This window comes from Lagopus muta, chromosome 4, assembly GCF_023343835.1.
Source record: "Lagopus muta isolate bLagMut1 chromosome 4, bLagMut1 primary, whole genome shotgun sequence".
Classification (NCBI taxonomy): domain Eukaryota; kingdom Metazoa; phylum Chordata; class Aves; order Galliformes; family Phasianidae; genus Lagopus; species Lagopus muta.
The window spans coordinates 69,124,572-69,138,015 of record NC_064436.1 but is presented as its reverse complement, the minus strand read 5'-3'; the positions used below and the strand labels follow the sequence as shown (position 1 = coordinate 69,138,015).

The 13,444-nt window shown below is 48.6% G+C and overlaps 1 protein-coding gene across 1 annotated transcript in view; it reads right to left on the bottom strand.

Moving 5' to 3' along the window:
* The window catches only part of ATRN (attractin), an 89,062-nt gene extending 81,044 nt beyond the window's left edge, over nt 1–8,018 (bottom strand). Inside the window, exon 1 of the mRNA XM_048943615.1 lies at nt 7,636–8,018. Within this exon, the coding sequence (XP_048799572.1) occupies nt 7,636–7,985 (350 nt within the window). The 5' untranslated portion in view covers nt 7,986–8,018. The remainder of the gene's footprint in view (nt 1–7,635) is intronic.
* Nucleotides 8,019–13,444: the final 5,426 nt, after the last annotated feature.

The following is a 13,444-nucleotide window of genomic DNA, read 5'->3' as shown; positions in this document are numbered from 1 at the left end:
AAGTGTATGAATTGGAGGCATGGTTACTCTTTCCTCTTGATAGGACAAGAAGGAATGGTTTTAAACTGAGACAGCAGAGGTTTGGGTTGGATATTAAGAGGAGGTTTTTCACACAGAGGGTGGTGAGGCACTGAACAGGTTGCCCAAGGAGGCTGTGGATGCCCCATCCCTGCAGGCATTCAAGGCCAGGCTGGATGTGGCTCTGGGCAGCCTGGTCTGCTGGTTGGTGACCTGCACACAGCAGGGGGTTGGAACTGGATGAGCATTGTGCTCCTTTTCAATCCAGGCCATTTTAGGATTCTGTGACAATGAAATAATATTAAATCCAGGCTAAATTTTCTGAATGGAAAAAATAGTCCTGGCCTTCTGTATTTAAGTGCATAAAATGAGTTTATAGGAATGCTAATTTGTCTGTGCTGAGCCTCTTATAGCAGACAAGCACAACCTCAGAGGCAGATATTAAATTTTCATGCAATACAAACACGGACTAATAAGAAACTCTTCCAAAGGGTATTTCTCCTACCTTCACCATGCTTCTTACGTATCCTTTCAGAACAGAGAAGCTAGCAAACAAAAAACTAAGGCTCCTGGAAAATGAGAGACACAGAGAGAATGCAAAGAGCAGGAGAAGTGGGATTGTCAACTCTGCATTTGCACACCCTGCACAGTGCTGAGCAGAGGTGCAAATAATTCTCCCTCTCAGTGGACTGTGTAATGCTCTCCTTACCTACACAGAGCAACACTGCTGGTCTGTACTTCTGTGACACCCATTAAGATCATGTGAGATGATGGGTGTGGTGCACGCAGCTACAAACCCAGCAGGAGAAAACCATCATCATCGTCACCTTACATGTTGGAAAACCTCAGCTGGCAACTATCGCCCTCACATCAAGTGAATTCTGCTTCTGCATTTTCAGAGAACTGAAAATTCAGACCCTGCTGACACTGCAGTTTTACCCTATCAGGGCACAACGGGCAGCAGGCACACTGATGAGATGCAGGGCACCCTCAAGTACTTCATCCCATGTGGTCTAGCAGCCAGCTGCCCTTCCTTACCAGGAACATCGCTCAGCCCATCAGTTGCCATTCAAATCCCTCTTAGTACATTCCACATGAGTAAGGCTACAACCAGCCCCAAATTCTTAGTGCATTTCCTTCCAAGCAGTCTTCTAAAAGCCCTCCACTGTTCTGACACACTAAATTTAGCTTATGAGGTTTTACATCAGGACTGCTCAGTGTGCAGCTCAGGTCCCTTCGCCATCCCTTCCCATTTCACAACCAGGATGGGTCCCTTTCCTTCTGAGAATCCCAAGGAATAAAGGTTTTAGAAGTCAGAATCACGCCCGAATCCTGTGCATGCAACACATCCACTGAAATCCTTTTGGCAACCTGTGTCACCATTTGTCCAGAGAGATATCAAATAAACATTTACTTTAAGGAAAGGGAGGAAAGCACATTAGCAGTGATCTCAAATCCAAAGGAGCTCCCTGAGAATCTGCCACAAACAAAGCAAGGGAACAAAAGCAGGAAGCAACAACCATACATCACCAATGCTTGAGCACTTCAGTGGCTTCATGACTATTGGATTCAAAGCCATGCACAATAGCAAATGATCGTGTCTGTCCTGTGCTGCATTATTGATTATCAAGTTTTCCACTCTGCTTTCAAGACACCGTGGAGGGTACGTGGGCAGCCTTCAGCATACAGCAATGCAAGAACAAAGTGCTAGAATACTGTGGAATATGTGGCTCTGGGCAGCCTGGTCTGGTGGCTGGAGACCCTGCACACAGCAGGGGGGTTGAAACCAAATGATTACTGTGGTCCTTTTCAACCCAGACCATTCTATGAGTCTATGAATAAAATGGGTGAGCTCCTTCTTCTTTGGGCAAACTCCAGTTTGCAGAGGCTTGTTCCTCCTCTAAAACCACTTTCCTCACCAAATCAAGTAACTCTCAATCCCTCCTTCTGCATTTCTACTGTAGTTTTTCACCGTGGTTTAGTAAGCGTGATTTAAGAGCTCCTAAAGAACTGCTTGCAAAGAAAACTTTGAGTGCACAAAGAAAGCAAAGTTCCACCAGATCAAGGAGCCAATTCCAAGTGCTGAGCTTGGAACTTCAAACTGAAAAAGAGAATTCTTTGAAGGAAACTGACTGATTAGGAGAAGAACACCCAAGGGGATCATAAACTAATGCAGAAATGAAGCAGTTTGGTCAGCAGCAACATCATCTCAATAGATAGTGGGTTTTCAGCATGGATCATCATCAATGCAGACATTACGCACAGTAAGCTCGAGGTTTGAAATGTGCAGAGAAACAAGCCAGGAAGGAGAGATCTGTCACACATCTACATTAACTGTAAATTGTTTAAGATGGTAACGAACACCCAGTTGGGTTGTGGGTCTATTTTGGAACTGTGACGAAATAAAAAACAGCTTGTGAAATAATGGAAAGAACCCAGAGCAGCGTCAGACAACTTCTGCTAAACTGAGTCAGTTGGCGGGGTGATATTGAGAGAGAAATGGGACAGAAATGCCCCATGTGCTGGGTGCCAAGGAAATCCCCAAAGGAAGGTGGGGGGCAGCGGTGTGCTGCTGGAATTGGGTGGCACAGAGATATGATGCTCTACCTGTGCCTGTCCTGGAGCTCTCAGTGCTCAGCAGTTGGCAAGCAGATACTGCTCCCATTGCTCCTGGGTTGTGCTGCGAGCTGCTTGATGGTTCCAACTACCTGTGCTCCACAGTGACAACATCTGATGTGCACGAAACAGAGAGGACATTGGATGCAGAGTGCACTGCATTGCCTTTCTTCCAGCCTGTGTTTTCTGCTGTTACCTCCTTGTTACTTCAGTCAGAAGTGAGCATACTGCAAACATCTAAATCATAGAATGGCCTGGGTTGAAAAGGACCACAGTGCTCATCCAGTTCCAACCCCCTGCTATGTGCAGGGTCACCAACCAGCAGACCAGGCTGCCCAGAGCCACATCCAGCCTGGCCTTGAATGCCTGCAGGGATGGGGCATCCACAGCCTCCTTGGGCAACCTGTTCCAGTGCCTCACCACCCTCTGAGTGAAAAACTTCCTCCTAATATCCAACCTAAACCTCCCCTGTCTCAGTTTAAAACCATTCCTCCTTGTCCTATCACTATCCACCCTCATAAACAGCCATTACCCCTCCTGTTCATATGCTCCCTTCAAGTAGTGGAAGGCTGCAATGAGGTCTCCTCAGAACCTTCTCTTCTCCAAGCTAAACAAGCCCAGTTCCCTCAACCTTTCTCAATAGGAGAGGTGCTCCAGCCCTCTGATCATCTGAGTGGCCCTCCTCTGGATTTGTTTCAAGTGCTCTGCATCTTTCTTGTACTGGGGGCTCCAGGCCTGGATGCAGTACTCCAGATGGGGCCTCACAAGAAGCAAAAGAAAACCTGTGCATCATTGCACAACAATGGCCATTCAGCAGAGTATAAATGCACTTAGATATTTTGTCAAAAATACAGCATTATTTCACACAGGAGTCTTTGTTCTCTGACCAACCGTAGTAAAATCTCAGCAACGTGAAAGAGAAAATCATTTTCAAGCACAATGATAAGAGAGAATGGAATTGGGATCAGGAACAAATGCAGCACCCAAATCTAATTTCAGCACTTAAAATGATTTGATTCAAATTGCCAACATCCTCTAATTTATTAAGCTGCTTTCTGACTTTCCTAAGGCTCCGAACTGCATCAGGTGGCTTTGTAAAGAAAGCAGTTCTGCATACCAGCTTTCGACCAACGTTCCCATTTATTGAACAAGGGGAACTGTGACAGTTCTCTGCCAGCTTTCAACTCTCTCAGGTGATGATTTACCCCAAATCTTCTGCAGATAAAATCCCTCTCCTCTGTAATATTCTTTGGCCAAGGAAACTGCCTTACCGCAGACTCCTTCATAACGTTCAATCAGCAGCCCGTAACTGCCTCCATTAAATTAATAAAAAGGCCATTTAAAAGATACGTTCATCTCTGATATTTTCCTTCCCTTGTTCTGTTCCATTGCTAAGCATTGCTTTGCATTTTCCATCTTCCACCCCAAAAATGAAACAAGTTTTACCAGGGAAGGAGAAAAATCCCCTTGCACACAAAACTCAGTTTTCTGGAAGCATTTGCTATCTGATTCTGAACTCAAAATACAAACTGTTCACATTTCCAACTAGAACCATACATCAGATTGCTCAGCAATGGAGTCTTTGGCCCTGGAGGTGTACAGGAACCATGGAGACGTGGCACTGAAGGACGTGGTTATGGCCATGGTGGGGATGGGTTGGGAATTTTAGATGTCTTCTCCAAACTTAATGACTCTGATTCTACAGACACAATTGGCACAGTTACCTTTTCAGAAGGCAAGAACCCTGAATACAACATCTAGCCAATAAAGCCATTTACAACAGCGTCACAGAGCCTGGCTTTTACCTCTTGAACAAGAAAACTTCACAAAGCTTTATGTGAAACCTTTGGGGCTCTGCCTTTGACAAACTGAGGTGACTGCTTCCTCATCCTGAAGAGGGACATCTAATTCAAACCTCATTCTTACACACACCCAAGTGCACCATGAATCATAGAATTGCTCAGGTTGGAAACGACCTCTAAGCTCACCAAGCCCAATCCCAACCCATCCCACCATGCCCATTGACCACATCCCTCAGTGCCACACATCCTCACAGTTCTGGACGGTGACCCCACCACCTCCCTGGGCAGCTGTGCCAATGCCCATCCACTCTTTTAGAGAAGAAATGTTTCCTAAGATCCAACCTGACCCCCTCCTGGCACAACTAAGGCCATCCCCTCTCATTCTATCACTCTTACCAGAGAGAAGAGGCCGACCCCCACCTCATTCTAACCTCAACAGAGAGTGATGAGGTCTCCGCTGAGCCTCCTCCAGCTACAAACTACCACCAACACAACCACATGCAGGTGAGCTTCTCCCACATCATCTTCCAGAAGTCACAGCACACTGCATATCCTCAGAAAGAACAGAAACACATCCCCAGCACTGCATTGCAAGCGATCTCCCCTGGGCAGGGTTTGAGAAAGAAAGAAAACAGTCCACCCTTGGATTGCTAACCTTATTTCTAACCACGCTGTAACTATTAAGACTTGTTCTCAGTGTGTAGAGAGAGTGTTCATGGGCTGCAGCATGAAGCCACAAGGTTACAGTTGCTAACATAGGAAGAAGTGAGGGTGAAGCACAGGCTATGTGTCATGACAGCTCTGGCACGCAACATAAACCAGCCAAGACCCCAGATACAGTCATCACAAACATCTAGATAAAGAACAAAGTGATCAACATGCCGAATTTAATTACAATTCACAGTCACGCAGATAAGCATGTGGAATATGCCACGCTTACAAAGTAATTTTCACCTGCCCTCATACTTCCTATTCCTACCTGCAAATCTTTTAAAGCCAAGCTCCTGGCAACCACAAAAAGTAATTAAAAATGAAAGAAAAGCTGCAATGCCATTTCTGACAGAGGAAAGGGTAAGCTCAATGCACATGAGCAATGGCTGCAAAGCTCTGAGCACTGCTGAGAAACCTTCGCTGGCACTTTTCTCAAGGCTCAAAGTCTAAAAACATGACAAGGAACTTCGTTTCACAAACCAACACGCAAACAGGTAAACGAAGCAGATGGAGAGAAGAACACAGGCTGATATTTTCAGTGGAAGTTTTACACTGGAGCGTGTGTGAAGAAACAACAAGGAGCTTCATCAAAACAGACAAAAGCAGCCTGCAGCTCACGTCTACCAGCTCTTTTGTTACCCAGCAGCACTTCACCGTCGCTCTGCCTCTATTCAGATTTGGTCCCCTTCAACTTACAAATATCCTCAAGTACTTGAGGAAGCTAAGGCATAAGTAGCTATCTCAAAAAGCTCTCTAGATGAGAGGGAAATACTTATCATGATGCTGGCTATAAACATTCAAAAGGAAGCTTTCAGCTTCCAGAGTTTCCTTGGAAAATCCCTTTATAATCAGCTGCATCGCACATCCATCCCATGTAAATAAAAATATAAATTAGAAAAAAAAAAAGTAATAATTATAGGTATCTTTATGAACCTCAACTTCTCAAGCATACAAAGTGTTTTTCCTTGTGCATGCAGCTGTTCTTTCCCCAGATTTACATTAAGCATCACCAGAGAGCGGATGGTGCTTTCCATAGGAGCTCCCCCAGAAGGCAGCGCTGCCCAGGATAACATTTTCATTTCCTTCTTCCCCAAGAATCAACCCTGCTGAGAATGCACCTAACACATGCAGACACACACTGATAAAAGCAGAGCAGGTAACCATCTTACAGACGCTTCTGCTGCAAACAGTAAGTGAAGCCAGGGTGCACTCCCAACCTATTTCTGCATGGATTTCCAATCTGGCACACAGTGGGACAGACACAGCCCAATTCAGCATCCCATCACCACCATAAACGGTCTCAACACTGCTGTACCAGCACAGTACAACCCAGAGATCACCCCACAGGCACTCCTCAGCACCATACATGCATGCTGTCTGAAAGCACACAGGGCTGCTTTGCCCAGAACCACTTTTTAGCCTTATATCCCCCCCCAAAAATGCTCCAGCCCAGAGGCAAACCCTGCACACCAGCCCCAGTGCTGTTGGTTCAGCTCTGGCCTCATCCCCAAGTGAATCAATCCATCACTCCCCTGTCCCTCCCCAACAGCCAACACTGCTCTTACCTACCCTAAAAGCTACATCTCCCCATGTCACCCCCCCCTCGACCTTACACCTTCCTGCCCCACTGCAACCTGCTGCTAGCTGGATCCTGCCCCTACTCCTGCCCCTACTCCACCCAACTCCCATACAACCCCAATCCCCCCACCACGTTTCTCCCATCAATCAGCCCAACCTCACTCTCTCTCCAGCCCCTACACAAATCAAACCCAATCGCTCCCGATCCATTGCTACCATCTCCCACTTTTCTCCTCCCCACAGCCCTGCACCCACTTCCCACTGCTCCCAGACCCAGCTGGGAACACCCAAGCCTCCAATATCCCCACTCTAACAGCACTACCAACCCTACACCTAACACCCTGGCTGGGGTCTGTCTTTCTTCCCCATTACCCTCATACATTCCACAACCAACCTCAGAGATTCACCACCTCTGTGAACCTCCAGATGGGCTCCTCACACCCCTGCCACCCCATTGTGAGCCCATAGATCGGCTCCTTGCAACTTGAAAGCTGGGTTTTAACCCAGCCCTTACACCCTATCACCCTTCTACAAACGCCCCAGTTCTGATCCCTACGACTATAACAACTGCTTCTTAGGAAAGGGAGCCCCCAAACCCACTTCTCACACCACTCTGGAAGCCTCTAAATACGCTCCCAGCTCCTTGCAAACACACCAACCTGCTCACCGCGCCTTGCAAGACCCACACCCAGCCCTCAGACCTCCTCCTGAGCCCCCAGACAGCCTCCCCTCCCCAGCTCCAATATTTGCTCCTCACACCACAACACCTCCCGGTGAGTCCCCACATGGGCTCTTCGTGCCCTACCCCCCCCCCCCTCACACCCCGTCACTCCTCTGAGAGCCCTCGAACGGCCTCCTCGCACCCCAGCACCTCCTCGTCACCCCCCCTCAACCCCTTCCCCGACCTCACCTGAAGCGTCCGCCGCAATGCTGGCACTGATCGCCCACCCAACCGGGCTGACACTCGCACTGCCCGCTGCCCGGTTGGCACCGCCCGCCGTTAGCGCACGGTTTGTCGCATTCTTTCGCCGTTCCCCCATCCTCTTCTTTTTCTTCGGCGGCAGCGGCAGCGGCGGGCCCGAGCCCCGGCACAGCGGGTAACAGCAATAAGAGCAGAGCCAAAAGCAAACGTCTCGGCCTCCCTCCACGCCAGCCCGGGCCCCGCCGCGCCCCGCGCTCCCGCGCCATCTGCCGCCGACGCCGCCGCCGCCGACTGCGGGAGGAGGGGCGGCCGGGGGGCGGCGGGACGACGCGGACCATCCGCCGCCGCGGCACCTCCTCCCCGGGACGGTGGCCGGCGAGTGCGGAGGGAGGGGGAAAGGGGGGGGGGGAGGGGTGTTCCGCCGCTACGGTGGCCGCGAGGAGGTGGCGGGGACGGGAAAGGGGGGGGCGGGGGGAGGGGGAGCGCGCAGCCGGGAGGCGCCGCCGGGCCGCGGGCGATGACGTCACAGCGCGGCGGGCGCCGTTCCCGCCTCTCACCTCGACTGAGGCGATTGAGGGGCGGGGGGGAGTTGGGCGCCCCGTCATTGGGAGCCGTTTTTCCGATCCCTCGAGGTTGAAGGGGGGAAGAAAAGAAATAAATGTCAAAAGAAAGTTTTAGGTTTAGTGGTGGTGGTGGTGGTGTGTTTTCAGTTTGAAATCAACTCTGGGAAAAGGTTGATAACTGCAGGATGAGGGGAAATGGTTTGAAGTTGAGGGAGGGGAGATTGAGGTTGGATGTAAGGGGGGAAGTTCTTGAGAGAGAGAGCGGTGAGGTGCTGGAACAGCTGCTCAGAGAGGCTGCGGATGCCCTGTCCATCCCTGGAGGTGTTCAAGGCCAGGTTGGATGGGGCCCTGGGCAGCCTGGGCTGCTATGAAATGGGGAGGTTGTTGTGCAGTCTGTGCTGCTTCCTGACCACTCCTTTGGGGAAGGAATTCCTCCTAATATCCAACCTGACCCTCCCCTGGCACAGCTTGAGGCTGTCGCAGAGAAAGAATCACAGAAACACCAAGGTTGGAAAAGACCTTCAAGGTCATCTAACCATCCACCTCTCACCAATAGCTCTCACTAAACCATGTCCCTCAACACAAAATCCAACTGTTCCTTGAACACCTCCAGGCTCGGTGACTCCACCACCTCCCTGGGCAGCCCGTTCCAGTGCCTGACCACTCTTTTGGAGCAGTAATATTTCCAGCCTAAATCTCCCCTGGTGCAGCTTGAAGCCATTCCCTCCAGTCCTATCACCAGTTACACGAGAGAAGAGGCCGACCCCCAGCTCACTATAACCTCCCTTCAGGTAGTTATAGAGAGCAATAAGGTCTTCCAGAGCTTCCTCTTCTCCACACTGAACAATCCCTGCTCCTTCAGCCGCTCCTCATATGACCTGTGCTCCAGACCCCTCACCAGCTTTGTTGCCCTTGTCACCACTCATCCTAACGCTGTCAGCTGGGAGCAGAAGCTGACCCCACCTCACCCCAGGCAGTTGTGCACAGCCATGAGGTCTCCCCTGATCCTCCTCCGTGCTCAGCCATCCCATCCCCTCAGCCTCTCCTCACAGGATCTGTGCTCCAGATCCTTTATATCTCTGCTGCCCTTTCCTGGACACACTCCAAACGCCTTTCTTATAGTGAGGGGCCCCAAACTGTACACAGTTTCGTTCACATGCTCTAGGCTCTCCAGCCTGTGATGATGGGTGAGCCTCAGGATTTCCTTACACAACCAGGGCGAATGGCAGAACATGGGCTCAGGGTTTGCTCTCTGTAACTACCTGGAGGGAGCTTATAGTGAGCTGGGGGTCAGCCTCTTCTCTTGTGTAACTGGTGATAGGACTGGAGGGAATGGCTTCAAGCTGCACCAGGGGAGATTTAGGCTGGATGTTAGGAAATACTACTTCTCTAAAAGAGCGGTCAGGCACTGGAACGAGCTGCCCAGGGAGGTGGTGGAGTCAAATAGTGCCTCGGTTTCACCCAAGTGACATCTCAGTGCTGGGATCATAGAATGGTTTGGGTTGGAAGAGACCCTTAAAGGCCCTCTGGCCCCATTCCCCTGCAGTGAACAGGGATACCCACAGTTCCATCAGCTGCTCAGAGCCCCATCCAGACTGACCCTGGTTGCCTCCAGGGCCAAAAATACTTTTTCCTTAGAAGCAGTCTCATAACTTGGGTAATTAATTTAATTAATTAACCTTGTTTCAATTGCAGAAAGATGACAGCAGCTGAGATCGAATGAAATTTTACTCATATTTTTTCCCCGTAAAAAGGGCCAGCGGGATTTAGGCACAGCAATGCAGAGACAGACAACAAAGTAGACAAAATAGCCAACTCACTGCCTTTAAGTGGTTCGTTTGTATTTACAAATCAAGCTGCCGGCTAACTGAGCTGAGAGAGGCTCTTCAGTGGGAGCTTCAGTGACTTCCAAGTGAGTTACCAGGGATACTGAAAAGACAGGTATTGAGCAGATAGGAAAGAAAACAATCTTAAGACTGGAACGTATGTGTCTTCTTCACAGTCAAGCAACTCTCTAATGAAATTTCTGTTTGCCTTTTTTGCTTCGGGCCTAAGAAAGTGGATAAAATCTTGGCTTCTTTCAAAAATGCTGTGCTGGGGTTTACTTGATAGACAAGGGAGGAAAAAAAGGTCACATGAGAAATAGACTGCCAAAACGCTCTGGACCATAAAGAGGGGATATTTCTATATACGTGTATTTTCCTGGGTTGCAGACAACTGCCAGCATTCCCTGGGGGGGTTCAGGGACCAGCCACTGCCCTGCCACTGCCCAGGGAATTGCCAGCACAAGCCAGCCTGGCTCCAAGATGCACCCTGTGATCGAGCCATCTTAAGTCAAAGAGTCAAAGAGCTCCCAGTGGTGCAAATTTCTCTGGGACGGAGATATTAACTGCTGTGGCCAAGGGTCAGCATCTGCTGTCAAATAAAATCCCCATCCTCTGCCCAGATCTGCCCACCTGTATTTATTGGAGAGAACAATACTTTTACTTTCAGAACACCTGCTTGCCTCTTTCTTACCAAACACAAGGGATGAAAGTAAAAACATTGATTGATGCAATGAGAATAAACTTAGGCAATCTGTTCGCATCCTCAAGATGAATTTCTCTGCATCAAACTTGGAGAAGAGCTTTTGTGCTACATGGCTTGGGCATTTTTTCAACCTGAAATTGTTAGCACAACACAAGATGCCATCTCTCCTTGTATCTCTCCCTACCCTTTTCCTATAGCAACTTGTTCCTTAAAATTGATAAATGAAGAGAAAAAAAAGAATCCACTCAATAACCGACGAATCAGATCTGTGCTGGAGTGAGTTGGTCGGTTGGTTGGTGTTACCAAGCAAACTTCAGCTCTTAAATGAAGGCTTTAGGAGGATCAGCTCAGCTGTACAGGATCATCCGGCACATGAGAGCAGGGTGAAAGTGTTATCACAACATGGCACGCTGATCTGTCAGCTCCTGCAGCATTCATCAGCTGCCAGTGGCCAATCTCAAATGCTTCAGAGAAGACTAACATCCGTGAGCGTTGCACAACAGAAGAAATCCTTTCCTGACCTTGTTAGGGATCACACTGTGCCCTGTTGCTATCTGGAATAAAACATTAACTGTGGGAGATCATTATTGTTAAATTAAGTTTAATCTGTCCAATTTTAACATGTGAAGAATGTTCACAAAGTCTTTTTTTGTGTGTGTGTGTGTGTGTCAAGCAACTTTCCAACACGCAAATACGGGTTGGAAGGGGAGGGGTTTGGTTATCTCAGAAGGCAAGCAAGGCTATTTTTATTCTGGAAAGCAGAAATACTTTGTAATAGACATAGTAGAATGATTAAAACGCCCTTTCCTGGCAGCAGGCTCAGCAAGACAATGGTGTTTTTGCAAACCATGCATAGCAAGAGGATTTATTGAGAGACGGAGGAGTCTCTTGTATCACAGCAAAAAAAAAAATGTCATCAGGATAACACTTAGGGGGCTGTCACACAACTTGAAAGCAGCAGCTAATTGGTAAGCAAGCGTTTCCTTGGATGTTGATTGCAGACAAGGCTGCAATGGGCAATGTACCACCAGCGCTGAGTTATAAACTGCATTCGTCCCTTTTTCACTCTTGCTGCCAAACTTTTATGACCCTGTACGTTGTCACTATATTTAAATTAAATGCGTATTTACTGTGCACATATTTGCACAGTGTCTGAGTCAAGTTGCTACCCTCTTCACATGCCCAATGACAGGATAGCCAGAGACGCTCGTTAACACATTGGCCTCTGGGATGAAATTATGTCCTCGTTAAGAAGACTTCCATTGATATTAATAGGATCAGACCATCATTGCTGAGGGCTGAGTCAGGGCTGGGCTGGGTGTCTTGGGAGAGTAAACAGCAGAGGTGCCGTCCCTCTGCCTCTTTATCTCTGCAGCTCCAATGGGTCGAGTCACAGCAATACCTGGGGTCAAAAACCATGTGAAGCCACAGCCCCAGCAGCACCTTGTAAATGCATTTTTCCTCCACCAAGGAACTGAACTCCAGAATAACTCCCTTCCCAAGGGCCTGACACCAGCTATTCCCAATTAGCTCCCAACCCAGCATCACCAGTTTTTCTATTCCTCACCCAACCTGACTTCCCCCCCCCGCCTTTGCCCATGCTCCCAAATCCTCCCTTCTCTCAATGGCCTTCCAGCTGCCCTCTTTGGACCTGGATCACGCCAGTCCAACAGCGTGTCCTTGCTGCCCACCCTAATACCCTCCTTGCATTACAAAGAGCAGGAGAAGGGAAAAGAATATTCATCCATCCATCACGGGGACCATTGCACACCACCACCACCATGGCTGTATGGGAGGTGTGTGAGCTCTGCGCTCAACAGCTGCCGTGTGATCTTCCTTCCAAACATCATTAGGGAAATCCTGCCATGAGCATGTTGGGCTCATTGGATGCCCCATCCCTGAAAATATTCAAGGCCAGTTGGATGGGGCCCTGAGCAGCCTGTTCTAGTATTAGATCTGGAGCTTGGTGGCCCTGCCTGTGAGGGGGGGACTGGAGCTTGATGATCCTTGAGGTCCCTTCCAACCCAAGCCATTCTGTGATTCTATGATTCTATGATTCTATGATCCACATATTACAGCACATATAGGCACAAGCTTGGAGATTGCTAGAGTTCTGGTTTACCTCTATTTTTCCTTTTTTTATATGTGAACGTAGTGACCAAAGTTCTTTAGAGAAAATGCTTAATAATGGGTGTAATATAGTAAATAAAGTGCTGCAGGGGACAAAGGTCTGATGACTAATGATGAGTAGCAGTAAAATACTTCGTGTGTGCACAGATGCTTTAGATCCTTTTATTTTTGGAATCGGGGGAAACTCATAATAAAATTTCATTGTGGCTGCAGAAATTCAGACAGAGAATGACCGAATATTACAAAGCTGTAGTCAGGCTGTAAGAGACTGTCAGTGTCCCATCCTTGGAGGCACTCAAGGCCAAGTTGGACAAGGCCCTGGGCAAGCTGATCTGATGGGAGCAGATGATCTTTACAGTCCCTTCCAACTGAAGCCGTTCTACTATTCTATGCTTCCTCTGCCTCACTCAAAAGAACCCACCTTTCATGCTATACAATTCTGTAAAGCTATGTGGCCCAGCTCAGTAGAAGGCACTGCGGTGGCCGAGTTACTCGCAGCACATCTGCTCTTGTAGATTTTCTATTCAAACACTGGCCAAACCTGAGCCAGCCTTCCTGATGAGACCGAAATTTAG